At 43.8% G+C, this 20,821-nt stretch overlaps 1 protein-coding gene across 4 annotated transcripts in view; it reads left to right on the forward strand.

Annotated features, from left to right (window-relative positions):
- LOC126424801 (glycogen synthase kinase-3 beta) overlaps positions 1 to 20,821 on the forward strand; it is a 313,756-nt gene that overhangs the window by 157,564 nt on the left and 135,371 nt on the right. For 2 of the 4 annotated variants that reach the window (XM_050087589.1, XM_050087590.1), the window contains exon 2: positions 45 to 1,534. The exons of the other annotated variants lie outside the window; for them this stretch is intronic. In XM_050087589.1, coding sequence (XP_049943546.1) covers positions 1,288 to 1,534 — 247 coding nt within the window. In that variant the 5' untranslated portion in view covers positions 45 to 1,287. The remainder of the gene's footprint in view (positions 1 to 44; positions 1,535 to 20,821) is intronic. 4 annotated transcript variants of the gene reach the window in all.

The raw sequence follows: 20,821 nt of genomic DNA on the forward strand, positions 1-20,821 counted from the left end.
TTTAGGTTTTTGTGCTAGACGTGTAATCCCATTATGTCTTGCAGTGTGGTGCTGTGCGTGGGCGGAACACATTTCCATTCGAGCTTCCAGTAGCAGTGCGGATGTGACAGTCTGCTAAAGCTACTCCAGACAAATCTCGTTCCATTCAGAAGTCGACGTGCAGGGATTTACGGGAGCTACAGTGTGTGGTGAAACCGCGAGCGGTCGCCAGAGAGAAGATAAAGGCGTGTTACGCAGCTGAAGAATCAGTGACGGACTTCCCATCGCCCGATAAAAAGAGCAGTTCCCGAGGAAACGCGCCACTCGAGTTGAGAGTGTGCGTCCCATTGAATGTCGATATCGCTGATGACGTTGCTTCTGCAGTGGTAACCTCTCCGGTCGTCAGTGCTCCCGGGCTGGCAAACTCGAAGGCGGGAGTGAACCATCGGTGGTACACACTAAAACTAGTGGACTGGTTTGGAAGTTCTGTATTGCCAGCGCCAGTTGAGAATGAGTGCTTAAGAAAATAGACGGCTGGGTGCACTCGCAGTGGACTGTCGCTGTAAACACAGCTTGGTGAGACGCCAGTGTCTCGTAGTGACACTACCTTTGTGCTGTTTGGGTTCTTGCGACTGTGTGAAATTAAGCAATTGAAGGAAGTGGTGTGTCTTCAGTGATGACCGCGATTTTGCGCATTTCACGATATTGACGTGTAGATCACGTTAGAATTTGTGTGGCGTCTGAGTGCATCTGTGTATTAGACGTGTGTAGAGTTATGATAAAGTGCCCAAGTTACATCTGGTCTCGCCTCATTGAGACCGTCTTACTCACATTGTGGTGAGTGAGTGCTGGTCATGACGCCAATCACATCTCGACAAGCCATGTGGAGTGTACTGTAGTTGCATCTGGTGGACCTCATTCTTCAGAGACATACAGTGGTCGCATTGAGGACCTCACCCACTTATGATACAGTGCCAGATGGTTCCTATCTGGACCAGCATCGTCGACGTTACCTTGGTCGCATCTACACTCATCTCCTCGAGCCTGTCGTGGTCACTATCGGGACCCCTTTTGCTCGAGTACCAGTAGCTACGTCGATCGCATCTGCGACAGCCTTGTAGACACTGCTGTTGGCGCATCTGGAATCGCCTCGTCTCGTGGAGCCTGTCGTTGGGAGAATCCCCTCTCCCCCCCTCCCCTTCCCGGTGATCGAGTGGCAGTTGTTATCCATCTGGACCAGCTTCGCCGACCCTCCCCTGCTGGATTGGGGACCCCCCTGTGCTGGAGAGTCGGCGGCAACAGAGAGCTATGGCGCCCAACCTGGAGGAGCGTTCGCTGGTGCTACCCCGCGGCCAGCGCTCGGGAGGGGCGGCCGCCTGGCACCAGATGGCGGACACGGCGGTGGTGCGGTCTCGGCGCGAGCACCTGGCCGTCAAGGAGGCGCTGACCGCCTCCCAAGGCATCGCCCCCGGCCCAGACCTGCCGCCCGCCGCCGCCCCCGCGCCTGCCGCCGGCAACCTGCGCACCTTTCTCAGGAAGCTCCGACAGGCCATACGTGAGTTCCCAGTCTATAGCTGCGCACACCGTGCTCAGTGCTCTGGTGAAGTTACATGGACGTCCGTGTAGTGTATAGCTGGTTATGACGACCAGAACAACCTGATCTTCCTGGGGATCCATGCTGAACAATAATCAGTTGGATTCTTATCATTCCTCACATAGCTCGTCCAATTCCCAGTCAGATGCTAAAGGAACATTACCATCATATCGTATGTTCCTCATTGATTGGAATAATATACCGCGCCCTGTGTTTGTCTCTTGTGCTGTTTATCTCCAGATAAAGCCACAGTTCTCCTTGGGATCGATGCGCGTCAGTATAACATGGTTGTTCATCGAATGGTATACATACCGCAAAAATGAACTTTAATCTTGAGAGGTTCTAGAGAAAAGTACACTTAGCATATTTGAAACGTACTATTGATGCACGAGACGCCCTCATTGGATGCACCAGGTGTCCTCATTGGAAGATGGTACGTAAAAACACACTACAACGTTCGCAATCGGACCTCATTAGCATGTAATTTGTGCTGGAACTCTTCCAGGTTCCTACTAAAGGCAGTCTCTTTGTGCATCTATACCGCGATCAGTGAAGTATGTACCCAGAAGAGGTTAGCATTTTTCTCGCCTTGTTACGCATTTCATTCTTGTGAAGTAATAGTCTCTCTCTCTCTCTCTCTCTCTCTCTCTCTCTCTCTCTCTCTCTCTCTCTCTCTCTCTCTCGCTCGCCTTGAGTGTCTTCGTCCAACCTTCAGTTTCACCTTGTCAAGTCGCACGCCTAGGGCTCAGCGTTTCCGTCGCGTCTGGTCTTCCCACACATTAATCCCCCCTCCTATTTCCTCAGTTTTCCTCTTTTATTTTCCGTACATGACCAGAACCAAAGCTATCCAGACACCATTCGCTTCTTCTGTTGATCAGGTGTTAATATGTATTCAGAGACCCACTTCATCCTCCTCAATGCTGTCGTTTTAAATTATTGAAAAAAACTCCACAGTGCTTCTGGGCGCCGAACCAGTGCTCCTCGGCCTGTCAGGAAAGTAGTAGTTAAATATAGTTGTGGTAAACTACACATACAAAGGTGCGCGGTTCAGTTATCACCCTGTCTTAGAATGTCTTGGCACTTACAACTTACTGAACCTCTGGTAATGGTTTGTGTATGTGAAAAAACGTCAACTTGCTCAGCGGTTCGCAGTCCACCTTAAACTGCCGGACCCCGACGGTACCTGCCACTTCACCGAGCGAGGTGCCGCAGTTGTTAACACACTGAACTCACATTTCGGGAGGACGGCGTTCCCGACTTAGATTTTCCGTGATTTCACTAAGTCGCTCTAGGCAAATGCCGGGATAGTTCTTTAAAAAGGTCACGGCCGATTTCCTTCCCCATCCTGGACATAATGAGAGCTTGTGCTCCTTCTCTAATGACATCGATGTCGACGGGGTGTTTACCCAATCTTCCTTCCATTACGTGTCAGTTCAATGTCGGAGGAAGCTAAGGGTGTACCACCCCCAAAGGAAGCGTGGCCAGTAAAACACTGCGGTATTCAAGCCACAATTTGTACGCTGACCATTAGTACGAAGATTTCTTCGTTGCATTATCAATAGTTCATCTCATAACTGTTTAAAATTCCTCGATCTCTGTAACACTGCCGGTGTCATGATGAGTTATATTATCACCCAATATGCAGAATGCTGTTTAGGACTAAAAACTTAACAATAACACCTTCTTAGAAGTGCTGCAGAACATACGATGCATTTATGTAATTCAATAAAAAGACTTTAACACCCATAAGTTGCCGTATTACCGCTGAACTTATGTCCTTGCATTTGTTCTCCATTCTTCCAGTTGTTTATCATCCATTGCGACACTCTGTATTACTAACACTGTTGCTTCACTTCCTTTAAAGTAAACAACAGACAGGAAACGCTCATAACCCGTCTATTCCTGAAGACGCTGAGGTGTTGGACAGACTGCGATTTCCTTAACTGTGGGAACGTGTACGCCAGACTGCTCATTGTCCACACGAAGGACGGAGAGCGAGATGAGGACAGTCGTAACACACTGTGCTGGTATTGGGGAGGACACCAGTGCTGGTCCCCGTCTTGCCATCCAGGTGCAGGTTTTCCATGGTATCCCTAAAACGTCTAACAGAAATGCCAGGATGGTTCCTTCGAAAGAGCACAGTCATTTACTAGTTTTCCCTTACCCAAGCGTAGCCTCAGCTGCGTATCTAATGTAATAGTCGCAGGCAAGACGTTAAACCATGGTGTGCGTGTGTGCGTTCGCGTTTTTGTGTTTGTGCGCGTACGATAGGGTTATTATTGAAATAGTACTTCAATGGAATGAGACAGATAAAGCGTGGAAATTAATTATTAGATGAACATTAACAATAGTAGTGGAATGTAGCCGAATTAAACCAGGCAATTCTGGGGGAATTAGATTAGTAAATAAGAGAGTAAACTAGTAGGAAACTTTGGCTTTTGAGCAGGAAAGTAACTGATGACACCCAAAGTAGATAAAATGTACAATCAGACTGGAAATAGGACGAATAGCATTTCCGGAAAAGAGGTAATGGTTAACATTTAATATTAATGTGTGAGTTGGAAAGTCTTTCTGAGGGCATTTGTGTGTAGGTTCGTGTGAAAGTGAAACGTCGATGATAAGCAGTTCAGACAAGAAGAGAGTAGACGTTCTTGAAATGTGGTTCCACAGAAGAATGCTGAACATTGGATGGGTAGGTCGAATAGCTAACGAGGTTGCACTGAATGGAGTTGCCACCTCATTCGCTTTCACTCCCCTCCTACTTCTCCTTCATTTTCTCTCTTTCTTACTGTATCTTGCATGCAGTCGTGCTTCCCACGATTTGCCTTTTGTAACCTTAAGAGTTATTCCTTGTTCGATACATACAGGATGAAGGGACTGATGACCTCGCAGTTTGGTCCCTTAAACTCCAACTTAATCGAGATAAGAAAAATAAATTTGAGAATTCTAAAAGAAGGGATAGATTTGTAGAACACGTCCTGTGTCATAAGTGAATAGTCAATTTTGTAATGGAGAGAAGTGTGTGTGTGTGTGGGGGGGGGGGGGCAAAAATTGTAAAGGCTGACAAAGGAATGGACAAAGTAAGGAATGGTTATTTATAAATGAAGAGGCTTGCACAGGATAGACCAGCATGCGAGCCGCATCAAACAAGTCTTGGGATTGAAAACAGTAATATAATAAATAGATAAAACTTTCACGGGTGAAAGTATACGGCAGCACAAAGAAAAACGTTCTATCGCGCATTACTCCACAAACGAGCCGTTTGCGCGATATCATCGTTTGTAAATCGGGTTTTCTGCCGTCTTACTTGCACTGCAGCATTATCGTCAGAAAAACAGAGTTTCCACGATGATAATGCGTCGCCGGGAAAACATGAAGACCTATGTCTGCGAGATGTTTGCACTGACTTCAATATGAAATATTAACCTAATTTTTACAAATTATTTTCAGATGTAAACTTCTTAATCAAGTCTCCATGTAAGTGGGCTCAAATCGTACCCTTGGCCCATGGGTGGGGAATGTGGTACATTCGTGTTGCGGCACGGATGACATCTAAAGCGCGAGTACTGTCGAAGTTGGCTGGGCCCAACAGGATGTGCGCCTTCGCCTCCAAGATCACCTGGCCTCAGTCCTCTGGATTTTCCTGTTGGGCTCACCTCTCAAAAGAAGTATTTTGCGAGATGACCCGGGGGTGTACGAAACAATTAGTAACTTACCGCTGAGGCGACTGCAGTGTGGCATCCAAAGGAGAGGATGACATATGACCTTTGACAGGTGCAAGTGAACAGTTAATTATAAATTGCTGAAGTGGTGTTAAAACAGTATGTTCGGATTAAACAATAACTGTAATAACTTGGGAAATAATTGAGATATTTGTTGACGGTATGTTTCTATAACTCTGTAACCCAAAATATTTTTTACGTATGCAGTACACCTCGATGTACGCGCCATTAGTCGCGCGACATACATATAACCTGTATTCCACTTCTCTTCAAGTGTTTTACTGTATTGCAGTCGTAACATTTGCGATAGCTGCACGAATGCTGCGGCGCAAGTCTGATAGTTCGCTCACTGTCTGGTACACTTGATTCGTGATTTTTTAAAAAAAAAAAAAAAAAAAAAAAAAAAAACACATCAAGTGGCGTAATGTCCGGGTGAGTCGACTGTAGCCTGTGGAAGTGTATGCTTGGCGTGGTGGCCTGACATCGAAAGCAAACTCCCAGTTCCCCAAATCAGCTTGTCCTGTTTCTTGATCGTTGCGTACGTGCGATCGTCGTCAGTTTGTAGGGATGGGAAAACCGACCGGTTAAAACATACTGAGATTTTACTTCTTAATAACTGGTATTTAATTATTTATTTGTTCTCGGTTATAACAGGTGTTTTTATTGTTTACTAACAACCGTGTAAAAATCTAATATGTTAGCTATAGCAGCAGTGCTAAAATTTTTCGATTTAAAATAAACCTCTTTTAAAGAACAAGTTTTATCCCAAAAATTTGCAGTGCTTTCATATATTGTTTTATTAAAGAAAATGGAGACAATGTACAGTGCTATTATAACAACATTTACGATAGAAACAAGCAGCAAACACACACCATAAGAACTGAAACGGCATTGCTGAAACAATGTACCTGTTACCATGTGGCGTGGCCTATTGGATAGTGTGCGTGTATATATTGTGTACTAGACTTACCCCATCTCCGGTGTATAATAATTTTTTCCATCGGACCATCCAACTACAACCGAATTAAACACAGTTTTCGTGCCATACGCGTTTCGCCTTTATTCTCTGCAAGGCATCTTCAGTGGCCTGGAATATGTACATATTTTTACTATTTAGTTTATATTTTAGGGCAATGTACCTAAAGGTTATAAAATGTTTCGGTGATTGGTTGTTCCTGTTACGTAGTAATATTTTAAATTCTACTTACATGTTGCATTGAAGTTTTTCTACATGTTATGTTTGTTCCATATTTGTGCTGTTCCTCTTCTTATAATTCCCATTTGGTGTTTTTGTTTTCCACATGAAGTAAATGATCTCCCCTTCTCTCTCTCTCTCTCTCTCTCTCTCTCTCTCTCTCTCTCTCTCTCTCTCTCTCTCTCTCCCCCTCCCTCCCTCCCCCCTCCCATTTCGTCTTCTGGAGACACACACACACACACACACACACACACACACACACACACACCACACGAACTTAGTGATAATAGTGTAAAAATAATAATTATGAGAACAAATACTGTTTCACACACAGACAAGCGTACACAAACAGATCACAGATATCTCAAAAATTACTCTCGGAAGTTGGCAATAACATTCGATTTTTGGTTCAAATGGCTCTGAGCAGTATGGGACTTTACATCGGAGGTCATCAGTCCCCTAGAACTTAGAACTCATTAAACCTAACTAACCTAAGGACATCACACACGTCCATGCCCGAGGCAGGATTCGAAGCTGCGACCGTAGCGGTCGCACGGTTCCAGATTGAAGCACCTAGAACCGCTCTGCCACACCGGCCGGCTCAATTTTTGGCAAAAACATGAGACAGTCGGCAACACAAACCAAAGCATTGCATGAAAAAAAGTGTTCAGTTCCTAGTGCTGCGAAATGTGGAAAACAAAAACACCAAGTGGCAATTATAAGTAGAGGACCAGTACAAAAAATGGATCAGAAACATAACATGAAGAAAATCGTCCACGCAATCTGTAAGTATAATTTAAAATGTTACTAAGTCGTAGAAAAAACCAACCACCAGAACTGTTTATAACCTGTAGGTATATTGCCACAAAATGTAGACTACAGAGTAAAAATATATATGTATTCCAGGCCACTGAAGATAATTTGGAGAGAATAAAGGCGCAATGCATATGGCACGAAAATGGTATTGAATTCAGTTGTAGTTAGGCGGTCCAAAAGTAAAAATTATCAATATACCGTAATAATACACGCAACTGAGGAAGACAGGACTACAAAAGGTGAAGATGTTTGCCCCCATCTGGTCTACATGGTAGATCCTCGCTGCCATTGTTGGACATCAGTTGTATAACAGAATGGCACCATCCCTAGTCTGAACGTATTTTACGAAGTGCAGCACCAATGAAGTACAATGCTCCATTTGCTGTAAAAGATCAAAAACAGGAGGAATCTCAACAAACATGTGACGTAATACAAGAAGAAAACTCAAAACGTAAATTCATTCATAGTGTACATTAAAAACAGGAAGAAGGTGATGTGCTGCCTGTATCTACATAACATGCTTTTATCAGCTTTGAAAATGGGCTAATTAACTCGAAGAATAGAGTTCTTCAATCTCATTTTTCACTTTTGAGCACTCATTATTCGTAATATCCAAGTAGTGGTATGATCCCTGATTACAGCATGATTTTTGAGCAGTGTGTCAAAAAATTGAATAACACTGGTAATTTTTTGCGGTAGCCAAATTTTTGTCACATTTCGAGAAAAGCGCCAAACTTTGGGCAGACTGTTTCCTTCTATCAGAGTATTTAATTTAATATTTTGATTCAATGTACGTTGAAAAATTTTGACTCCCTCACCATCAGTTTGTCTTTATTCGATGTCTCCCTTTATTACAGGACATTATAGGAATAAAGAACCGAAAATCGGTTCCTTAAAAAACCGAATTTAGCGATTTTAACAGTCCAATTAAAACTTTCGTTCAGAAAAAACATATAACCGAAAACAGGTTGTCCCAGCGATAACCGCCTTCCTTAGTTGGTAGAGGTCTGAAAACGACGATGTACCACTGTAAGAGACTTCGGCTCCGCGAGAAACCATACAGAACACACCACCTTTTGCTGTAGGGTCTACACGGCAGTTAACGCACATTTACACAAAGCGAGATGCGCACACGATACCAAATGCTGCAAGCAAACAAAGAAAACATTTTGAGTTATCATAAATGTAAAAAACCGCTAATAAAATCTGTTTCGTATCAAATTATTACATTTTATAATATATTTTTAGATATTACTATATGTTCAATCCGTACACTGTGTTCGTTTAGGTTTTTTTTGTTATATTTGACCGAAGTTAGATGTGGGCTTAATAGAAAAGTTTGCAGTACAAAGATGTTACTGCACTTGGTCGTTTTCGGATATATGCGGCAACGTTACAGTAAACAACTGCAGCGATGACGTAGTTGCCGCCCAGTCAATTCTTTCAGGTCAGTTCTGCGTATACCGTCAGCCTCGGTTACTCGCTGACCCACGACTAGTCGACCGAAGCGAACGCGTTCCCACTTCCGACTGCAATAACATTGTCGTCTGTTAATACGTTTGTTCTACGCAGGCCAAAACTTCAGTATGGAATCAGTGACGGCTCGTAAACATACATTCGCAGTCTTTCGCAAACGACTCTCCTGCGGACCCATGTTTTCTGGGACGTTTTTGCTTCTGTTGCTCCAAATTTTCACCCTTGTCAGATTTTCCTTCTAACTACCATACATGCTGTGTTCTCGCCGGAGACCCTACGCCGAATTATTTCTGAAGCCAAGTGTCATCTCCTTATCTCAATATGCAGAGCAAAGTGTATAGCAGAATATTTGGAACTGCATGGCATCGGAGTTCACGGTTAACAGCAGACGTGTGCGTATTTTTTTTCAGCTGGAATTGCTTAGTAGTATCACTTTCCACAGTTCCAAACCGTCGACTCTAACCTTGTCTGGCTGTTGCTGAATAAAGAAACTGATTCACCCGCCCACCTTGGGGGGCGTGAACGTCGTAAATTTCGTAACTGTGTGTTTCCTGAGTCTTCGCGACTCTGCTGCGCTTTACGACTGTCGTGGTATTTTTAAAAGTTGCGTGACCACATACATCGGTCACCATGACAGCAGTCGCTACGGTTCTGGAGTCGGATTTCAGGAGGCCCTGTACCTTTCCAGGAACTCTACTGGGTCCACACGAATTCCCGTCACACAGACGGACCATTTTGCAGTCGTCCGTTAGACCCTCGCAACTGTATAGGGAACGCCAGGTACAGAGTAGAACAATCAAACTGAAATTGCGCTATTGTAAATTCTTATTTTTCAATGGAATGAAATTACTTTGATACTTCAAGGCTATGAGGGTACAGTAGGATTGTACGTTGCTCAGTCATAGGCGTTTTATACGAAGTGAAGACTTTGAAATGCATTTTGTAAAGACTGTTAAAAGTGCGTGATTCGGTGAGCTGCCTTGTGAGTCCGTGAGCTGCCATGGTATTTGCAGAGGAACATTAACATTCGCTCTTATTTTAAGAAAATCACGGAAAATCTGAATTCGTATTTTGAGAATTTGAGTCCCGTTCGTCTCCATTGCGAGTCCACAGCCTTAAGCACTGCTCCGTCTCGCTTGGTCAGAAAAACTACTCACATTTTTCAACTAATTTTATCTTCCAGTAGACAACAAATATCAGGAAATGTGAGCAAAGAATTTTGCGGTTGGAAACGACGCTGCTGAAAGTGTGACAAATGGTGTTAATCATTTTATTATTCTAGTATTGTACAATTGTTTCTGGACTATGGTTGACTGCAACTGTGTAGGTTTCTACATTAATACTCCGAAAATCACTGAAGTGTATGGCTTGGGGTACGTCCCACTATACCAGTTTTTGGGGATTTTCGGCGTTTCACTCGAGCATGGAGCGTGGGAGGAATCACTTTTTAAATGCCTCTGTGCGTAATTATCCAGGGTTTATACACTCCGGAACAACCGGGAAATTCGCGAGAAACCCGGGATTTTTTTAAAATTACAAGATTTTTTTATTTTAGTTTGCAGTTAAATTTTTGTAATTTTGAGAGGTAAGAATTGAACTCTAACAAAGGACTTTACTTTTGGCCGCTACGGCAGATTAATACTTCAGCAACAAAACATAAACGAGACAATGACTCCAAATAAAACTGTTGTTGCAAAGAAAATACGCCATTTACAACAAACGGTGTATACATAAGCGTGTAATAACAGGAAAATGTGTGAAAGACTGTGCAAGACTTAGTAACAACAAACTGCTTTCGAAGTCTGTCTCGTTTCGATCAGCATGACGTCAGAACTGATTAAATTTCTAACTTGTCGGGGAAGTAATGCGAATTTTCCTTTTATACAAGATGCGTTATGTATACGTTCAACTTCGCTCGTTAGTCCTATTCGGTTTGGGTCTCAAGAGTGATTGTGTAATCTCCTTTGTAGACAAACTGCAGTTTCTCAGCATTGTACCAATAAACCCAAGTCTACCACTTGTTTTGTCCATGATTGGTCCTTTGTAAGTATATGAAATGGAAATATCAGAAAGTGCTACACCCAGGATTTTGTATGAGCTGGCCGATTACAGCTGTGACTCACTGACATTACAGGCACAGGATACCAGGTACTTTCGTTTTGTGAAGTGCAAAATTTTACATTTCCTTACACTTAAAACAAGTTGCCTGTATTTGCAATGCTTTGAAATCTTATCAAGGTCTTGCCTGAATATTTGTGCACCTTCTTTCAGGTAGTACTTTATTAGAGATAACTGCATCATAATCTCTGAGGTTGCTAGTAATATTGTCCGTAATGCCGTTAACACACAACATGTACAGCAAAGCATCTATCGACGACTTTACATACAATTAAGTTCCAGCGTCCTCTCTGCAAAAAAAAAAAAAAAAAAAAAAAAAAAAAAAAGAGGGGGGGGGGAGGAAAAAGCTGGTAGAAAGCGGGTGAGGGGGGGGGGGGGGGGAGGAAGAAGATTAAACCTTAAAGTTTCGTCTACGAAGAGGTTGTTAGAGACTGAGTTAATGCCCGAATGGGGTATTGATGGGCAAGGAAACCGACTGTCCTTTTCAAATGAGCCATCCCAGTATTTCTCTAAGTGCTCGAGGGGACAAAAAGGCAAATGTAAATCCCCATGGCCGGACGTGAATTTAACTGTCAATGTCCCGAATGCGAGTCTGGAGGACGGAGAGCTGTCGAGGTTGCCGTCTGGTATGGACTCTTCAATGTACGTGTGCATACAGTTAAAATGCTCCGATAAAATGTCGTAGAATGATGTGAAAACAGCCTACAGTACTCTTTTCGTCGCACTGGAGTACTAAAATTTTTCTGGACCCCTGGCTCATTTAAGTTCGCCGTCGGCTCCAGGATGAGGAAGCAATGAGATTTTTATTTATCTCCACACGCACAGAGCCTCTAGGTTTGCTTTTGCGCTGATTCAAAGATGCTCTGCCCTTCGTGAGCGAGTTTTGAATGTTATTTCCACGTGAGGTCCCTTAACACGCAGATAAATTGGTGACAGTCATACGAGACGCTGTATGGTAAAGAGGCATGTAGTGGTGCCGGAGAACTGACAGTGGAGGTACTTCATCTTCTGCAGACAGTCTGGACGTCGTTCCGTCATTACGTAATACCTCCGCTCAGCAGAGGACAGCAACGGCATTTAGCAAGTTGTGGCAATGTGCATTATTACGGGCCCATCACAACCGGCAGATATCTGTAGTGCTGGTTCACGCTAAGTAGAAGATAGATTCACTGGCGTAGAGGTGGGAAGGCTTGCGTTAATTGCTCGTCAAATGCTCTCATTCCTCGGCCACGCTTTACAGTATAGAGAAAACAGGTTACGGCCATTAGCTTAACACACATTATCACCCACAGTATCGCTGACGAAGAAATGACGAGAGATCGAAACATAAATTCGTGTCTTTGAGATAAATTACCAGATAATGAGGCCGAAGAGCGAGGAAAGGTAAATGTTTCTGATAAGCAGATTACGGTCAGTGAAGTATGCCAGTAACAGGTAGTGATTAACACTAACAGTTAATATTTGACGCGACCAGTGTCGATTCTCTGCGTGTCTGTCTAGATGTGCTCCTCCCCTGTGTGAACGTCATCACCCCTCCAGCTGTATGAACAAGGGCTTTTCCAACGGAGTATGTGGGAATGGCCTCATTTAGGAAATGGATTTGAAGGAGAGGAGTGGATTAACGTGTCACAAGGATATGTACCATTTAAATCAAACACATTTCTAGTCCCTATCTGGAATGACGCTGTAGGACCTGTCTCTGCTTACTCTCATCAAACCTGCCCGAGATACGCGACGTAGTCAGTGGCTTGCATTGCCCATTTCGGGAAACAGAACTCGAGATTTGCCGAAAGATTCTGGTAAAAATGTATGTTTCTTACGATTTCCATTTAAGTTCGCTGAGCGTTCTGTTAATTCTCCTATAACCTAGGCTGGCGAGTGGAGATAATCTCGGAACTGCTTTCAGAACTAGTAGGAACAAAAGGGGGGCGGTAGGAGGGGGAGGGGAGGGAAAATTGTGCATCGCGGGGAGGATTCCTGTTCAGAGAGCCTACATTCCGAGAAAAATCGGCCAACACTTTTTTCTCCCACACATATCTCGTGAAATGACTAAGGCTAGAGAATAAGGGAAATTGGAGCTCATTGACACTCGTTCTTCTCGTGTACCTTTCGAAAGTTGCACCGTTCATGTGGATTGCGGAATACAGATGAAGATGTACTTTGACGCCTGCTGTGATCAACCTATTAAAGGCCCCAAACACGTGAGCTTTACTAGGAAGTCGCACCAGTTGTTTGTATGTTCTTTCCTTACATGGTGCTTGCACTTCACAGCATCATGCCAACAAGTCTAACTCTTCTATTCGCGTTCCTGCTGAAAACATGAAGTGTTCGTTTCGTGACATATCGCCTTGTGCCATCAACCCTAAGTGTTTAAGCCACATGAGAGGCCCTGTTTGTTTATCACTTACTTCGTAATATCACGATGTCAGGTTCTTTGTTTTGATTAATAGTAACTTGAACTTTTACATGTAATGCATTTCGGAAGAGAGCCGCCATTCATTAAAACAAGTGCGAATACTGTGTAAATCGTTCGGGCATCCAGCGTTCGTATAGACAACATTGCCAGCAAACTACTTCAGTGCTACTGACCCTATCTGTTAAGTCGTTCGCGTAGATCAGCGTACAAAAGCCTCTAAGAGTGTTTAACCGTTATCATGTTAAGGTGCCGTGGTCGAATATCAGTCTGGCAGTGGTCGTTACAAACTGGCTCTTGATTCCTTCGCGGTGAAGCTGAGTTTTATATCCCACTTTCAGCGTACCATAATGCAATCGGTATATGTGGCCGGGTTTGCCTGTGCTAGATGCCCCTATGCGCGTCTTCTCATTCCTCATAAATGGAAAATCCAGGCTGCCGTGTTAACTTACTTACCTTTCGAAAAGTGCAATTGTCCACTGATTTTATGTTTACTGTCCACGTAGGCGTAACCAACTGAGTTGTATTTGCAGATTGCCATCTACGGAGTGTACATGAAGTCCGGGAACACTTTCAATTATTTATTGCACAAGAACAAAACAGTGTATAGATATCATACATACGTCATTTTGAAGAGAAACCCTGAAAGTTAAACACTCTTTCATGTATATCGCCTCAGCGTAGTTTGGTAATTTGCCGATAGTCGGCGCTTGTCGCAAATATGGCAAGTTCAAATGCGGAGCAAGCTTTCTGTATGTTGGAGTTCGACAAAAACAAGTGTGCTACAGCTGTCCAGCGGTTATTTAAATACGGTAAGAAGCCACCAACAAGGAAGGCCATTTACCACTGGCACAACAAATTCGTCACGACGGGTTGCTTGTGCCCGGCAAAGAGAAGCGGACGTCCGAGTGTGAGTGAAATGAATGTGGAGCGTGTGCGAGACACATTCATGAGTCCAAAGAAATCGGTGCGTCATGCATCCCGTGAACTCGAAATGACTTCAGTGAGCGTGGAAAGTCCTGCGATAGACGCTGTCTATGAAACCATTCAAGTTGGAGCTAGCGCAGAAGCTCAATGACGACGTCAAAACAAGCGTTTTGAGTTTTGTTCGCAGTTGCAACAGTTGATTGAGGATGGGGATGGCACTGTTGATCGCTTAATTTTTAGCGAAGAAGGCACTTTACACACTAATGGGAAAGTGAACAGGCATAATTGTCGAGTCTGGATTACAAAGCGTTCACACGAATGCATTGAATTTGACAGTAATTCCCCAAAGTTAAATGTTTTATGTGCTTTGTCGCGTTGCAAGCTGTACGGGCCATTCTTCTTCACTGAGAACACTGTCACTGGATATCCCTACTTCGACATGTTGCAGCAATGGCTGATGTCTCAAATGCAATCGGACTCTCCGTTCATCTTTCAGCAGGATGGGGCTCCACCCGATTTTCGTCGTGAAGTTCGTGGGTACCTGGAGATGCCGCATCTATGGATCGGAAGGGGACAGCTGTTTACGAAATGGCCTCCCCGATCACCAGATGTCACTACGTGTGACTCTTTTCTGTGGGGATACATTGAAGATCTGGTGTATAGACCGCCTCTACCACGTGATGTAGCAGAGCTCCGGGAGAGAATACAGGAAGTCACTGTTGACGATACCGTGCTGGGATGGCTGTAGCAAGAATTCTGTTACCGTATTGACGTCTGACGGGTCACTCATAGTTCGCATCTCGAATGTTTCTAAGAAAAACTTCAAGAGTTTCTCTTCAAAATGCAATATGTATGACATCTGTACAGTGTTTAGTTCTTATGCAATAAATAATTGAAAGTGTTCCCGGACTTCATGTTCACCCTGTATATTGAGGGCGTTTCTCAAGATCTTATTTTGTATCACTTCTTTCATTACGCGATCCCAGAGATACTTATGGTTGCCCCTGCGATGGCCGGCCTTTGTCTTTCGATGAAATTATTGTATCCGTTAATGGGCTTATTGTGGTCGCTGAGTGGGCATCGGCGTTGAAAATGCGTTTGGTGGACGCCGGCGGTGAGTCATAGGTTTTGACGCTCGAAGCTGAAGGCGATGACTAAACGAGCGGCACTCCGCGTTCTCTCGCTCGCCGCGCCGTCACATTCACTTCAGGACGTGGCGAAACCTTCTGTAATTCTAGTAGTAACTAATGATAAAACGGTGATTTGGGGGTGGTGAGCGATTGTCTCCTCTACAGTGATAAGGCTACGACATACTTTATTCAGATGTCTATTTCCTATATAGTCATTCTTAAATCTCTTTTGCCCCCTCTTTATTTGGTCAGTAAGTGCTTTCCTCTTTAGGGCTTTTTTTTATTTTTGAGGATGAGGATGCAGTTGTGTGAAAATGTGCAGTTTCAAGGCCCCGTCGCTTCGAAGACACAAAAAATATGCGCACGAGTCAAGATTTATTGCAGTAAAATGTCGAGGAAGGATAGGTAGTCATTAAAGGTGCTGCTGCATTTTTAATAAATAAAGAAATTCAGATTGAAATATAAACGTCTTCAGATGTTACATTCAGTCAATAACTGCTTGTAACACCCCCCCCCCCCCCCCCCCCCCCCCTCCGATCTTGTATAAATAAAAAAGTTTGAGATCAGTGTGGAAGATACGGCGGGAAACCAGTTAAAAATAAAATTTGAGTTTATAGGGAGAATTTTGGATAAGTGTGGTTCATCTGTAAGAGAGATTTATTGAGAACTGCTGGAGTGTTTGAGATCACACCAGGTCGGATTATCGGATTAAACGAAGACATCGAAGCAATTCAGAGGCGAGCTGCTCGACTTGCTTACCGGTAGGTTTGAACAACGCGCAAGTATTACGGAGTTGCTTCTGCAACTCAAATGGCAATCTCGGGAGAGAATGCGACACTATTTTCGAGGAACACTATTGAGCAAAAGTAGAGAGCTGAAATTTGAAGCCGATTGCAGAATGATTCTACTGATGCGAATTGGCCAATATACGTATCGCGTGAGGAACGCGAAGATAAAATTGGTGCTCATAGGAAGGTATATAGACTTAAGTTTTTCCCTCGCTGTATTTGCAAGTGGAACAGGAAAGGAAATGTATAGTAGTCGTACAGGCGACCCACCGACAGGCACCGTACGATGGCTTCCGGAGGTAACTATTTAGATGAAGATGTACGATTCCAAAACCACATCCTCTGCAGAAAACACTTTTGTTCGTTTTCCCAAATATATTTTAGACACCTGTGTTTTATCTTCAGTCGATATCACTTTATTTCTATAAAATATAACTCAGAACTTTTGGTTTCCCGCCGACCGAAGCGGCTGAGCGGTTCTAGGCGCTACAGTCTGGAATCGTGCGACCGCTACGTCGCATGTTCGAATCCTGCCTCGGGCATGGATGTGTGTGATGTCCTTACGTTTAAGTAGTTCTAAGTTCTAGGGGACTGATGACCTTAGCAGTTAAGTCCCATAGTGCTCAGAGCCATTTTAACCATTTTTTGGTTTCCCTGTTAATGCCTGTAAAATATAGCAAGTGCATTTTATGTTTTTATTTTTTCCACCATATTTCGAAGACCGACCAAGCGGTCATGGCATGCTGCGAGTTTTGCTGTTACGTGTACTCGGTGCCTGGATAAATCATTCTTTGTTACCGTGGTGCCCACGCCCAATTTCTGTGACATCGTAATTTCGGAGTATATCGAATTAAGATGTTAGGAAACTTAATAACAGGTACAGTGGTTTCAGTTTAAACAAGCGTGGGGTCCGGCACTCAATTTATTAAAAACTCGCCGGCCGTAAAAAAACTTGGAGTCAGTCTGTTTGGCACACCATAATACCAGGCTCTGTAGAACATAGAAGGGCGTAGTGGGCGTCGGAAATCTAACTCTGCGGCGTGACACAAACAGTGGTTTAATCTGGCTGCAGTCCCGGTAGCGAGAACACACAACAGAAAAAACGAAAAATGGAAACAACAACTCGGCTGAACACTCCAGAGCACTATATTAGTCCGTTTCACCGAGACAACCTGACAAATTGCACGAATGTTATTACTCCGTGTCCCTTCGACCTTTTCCTTGTGGTTACATGAGAGTTGTGCGCACGTGTCTTCGTGTAGTGTAGGTGTGTTGGTGTGATGATGATGACAGAAGGGAGAGGGTGTAACACAGTGGCGGCGGATAGTCCAACTGCATTCGAGACGCACCGACGGGAGTGCCGAGCTTAACGTCCCCAACCAGCTGACGAATGTTGAACATCGGCAGTGTGATACACACTGCGGGCAGGTTTGGAATTTGATTCGAGGCGTTGGCGCAGAGACTGCTGCTCAAAAACTTCACGCCATCGCCTCTCGTACCCTTGCCGGCCAAATAAATACTGGCAGCGAGTTTCACCCATGCCGGCTTAGCTCAGAATTGAACGCCACCGGACATGCTATAGCATGTACAGTCCCCGACTGCGGAGGCCGGTATTAATTTTCAGGTTGGCCTGATCTAAAAGTTTCATGGATTGACAACATTTCATCTGCAGAATAGTCCGAAGAATGCTTCTTTGTTTCGAAACTCACACAGTGTGTCAGCCGTACATGAACCATCGGCGTTCTACCGCAACCTCAAACGCAAGAAATTAATAGGACAGGATTGAAAATCAGTTTTTTTGTGCACCGCAACCGGTCACAGCGTTTGGTACGGTTCAGATCTTCAGTTCGAAGAGTGGTTTGGTGTAGTTGTCCAAGCTGATCTGTCCTGTGCAAGTCTCTTCATCTCTGCATCAGTATTGAAACTTAGTGCATTTGAATGCGATTATGTCTTCAAGCCTGGATCTCCATCAACAATATTTGTCCGCCATACTGCCCTTCATTACCAAATTGACGATTCCTTGATGCCTCAGCGTGAATCCTATCGAGCAATCCCATCTTAAACCCAAGTTGGTTAAAATTCCTTATCTCCCCCGATGGATTCAGTACTTGTTTAATATAACTTACAAGTTTGCGACCACAGACGTGAAGTAAAAGAAGTTTATTCTACATTTTCGGGTCACTGTTCCATTCGCGACCATGTCGCAGTTTGTGATACGTCTACTGGTCTAATGTTCGGCGTTTTCTTGTAGCACTGCATTTCAGAGGCTTCTATCCCCTTCTCAAATGGTAATAGTCCACGCTTCATTTCCATACGAAGCAACTCTCCATATAAATATCCCCAGAAAGAGCTTTCTAACACTAAGAGAAATTCGTCAAGATTAAGTGTAGCAAGTACAGTCGCGGACATTTTCCTTAACAACGTGGAACATAAGTTCTTCACTTCTAATTGGCGAAATACGACTAAGCAAGGAAACAATATTTAGAAAGAAAATAAAATACAAACTGCTTATACGGGTCCGATTTCGGACAAGATTAGCGCATTAATCAGAGCTACAACTATACAGATAGCTTACCTGACTATTAACAACCTCAAACTGAAATTACGATCGGGTAACACAAAACCATCAGTCTATACTATCCCTGGTATATACAATACCACGTGTAACAGCTGTAATAATTTATACATAAGCCAGACCAGAAGAAAGTTCCTCACACGGTTTAAAGATCGTAGCAGCAAAACTGACAATGTGCTGCCACAACAAATTACCACCTTCGTTCAGCAAATGTGCAACGACAGTCGAAATACAATTTCCAACGACGTTGTATGCATGCCAGTCCGTCTAAACAGTGTATATTTCACTCGATAATGGCAGTTTAGTCGAAACCGATCCGAAGTGAAAAGGAAATAAGTAAAAATATCACATAGCAGTGTGTGTCTCCTAGTGATTTATACTACGTCGCAGGTCCCGTGGAACATAAAAGGAATGTAGGTTTGTCAGATTCTTCTGGGATTGCAATTCTGCATTTCAGATTCCTTGTTTCTGCCATCGTTAGTTACATTGCTGTCCCAATAGCAAAACTCATATACTGGTTTTAGTGTCTCAGTTCTTAATCTATCACATTTTTTACTTTCGTTGACCATCTTACAACCTATTTTGGAAGCATTCATCCCGTCCCAAGTTCTTTGTCGTCTCTGACAGAATTATTATGTCTTCGACAAACTGCAAAGCTTCTATTTCTTCACCCAACCCCCATATTACCATCCCATATTTCTCCTCAGCTTCTGTCGCTGCTTGCTCAGGTCACAGATTGCATAACATCGGTGATAGGCTACAATGCTGTCTTAAACCATTCAACTACAGTTTTCTTTTTGTGTCTGTAGGCTTACAACGCTCACCAACACATTTGGGAAGTAAATCTCCGTTAGCCTTCACGCCCCGTGAGAAGACGGCCCACGCCCCGGTTCTTGTGTGGAGTGGGCCACATTGTGCCCCCAGCAGCACTAAAGCGCTGACAGTAGTGCGCGCGAGCCTTCTGGGAGTCCGATATAACGCAGTTAACGCGCAATTTCCGTTGTCCGGCGCTGGCCGAGAAACATTGCGATAGCGTCGAGCGAGATTGCGCGGCCAGGTTCTGAACGGAGAGCGCGCTAAACGAGTTTAGTGTTTGGGAGCGGCCAGAGTGGCAGGGGGCGGGGAGGACTGGAGTGGGGGGGGGGGGGGGAGACACGCGCGGCGCGGGGCCTAACTCAGTTTGGCGCGTTTATTGCGCCGGCAAATGGCATAATCCGTTCACGTTGCCCCGAGGCATGGGGACGCCGGGACACGGCTGCAGTGATGCGCAAAATGGGGACTATTTCTGCCGTTGTGACGCGCGCACCAGCTGCCGGCAGACTGCGTTACAGGAGGTAGCGAGAGGTGACACAAATGGTCATTTGTAACCAGCAGCTCATGTACACGAAAGCTCGCCGGGCAGTGTCACCTCCCTTAACCCTTGGATGCCCGAGTGGTTGGACTAAACAAAAAGGCATGAAAGGGGGGTCTGCAGGATCCCCACATTAAAACAAATACTAAATGTTGTTATTTAAGGAGTTGTTGACACAGAATAAGAAAGCATTTATTATAATGATCTGACTTTTATTTTAATATAACATAAACTAAAATAATATAAGCCACGCTACAATTTTCCTGGATGGAATAACTTACTGTTTTACTGATCCACCCCAAAAGACTAGCCTCTTAAAAAATAACAGAAGTAGCTTCGAAAGAAACAGCATACAAGAAAATAGAACCAGTAATGAGCACGATCAAGAAGAAACGTATGTCCTTCGTAGGACATCACCAGAAAACGGAATTAGTTAGGGAATAATAGAAAAATTGTGGAATAGTAAGAGCAACATTAAATAGATCAGAGAAATTAAGGAAAATGAAAGAGAACTCCAAACTACAGTAGGTGACCTAATAAGAAAAACGGAGAAAACCAGAATACAGCAAGACACACAGACCAGACTACAAACGGAGATCAATAAAAGGGGTGCAGGAAGACTAATTTCAGACGAGTGAAGAAAGAAAATATCTGAAAGGGCAAAACACCCTTCATATAACAACAAATTGTAGTAATCCTTGTATAACCATTGTACTATTGAATTATTATTGAACTCT

Source organism: Schistocerca serialis, chromosome 10, assembly GCF_023864345.2.
Source record: "Schistocerca serialis cubense isolate TAMUIC-IGC-003099 chromosome 10, iqSchSeri2.2, whole genome shotgun sequence".
NCBI lineage: Eukaryota > Metazoa > Arthropoda > Insecta > Orthoptera > Acrididae > Schistocerca > Schistocerca serialis.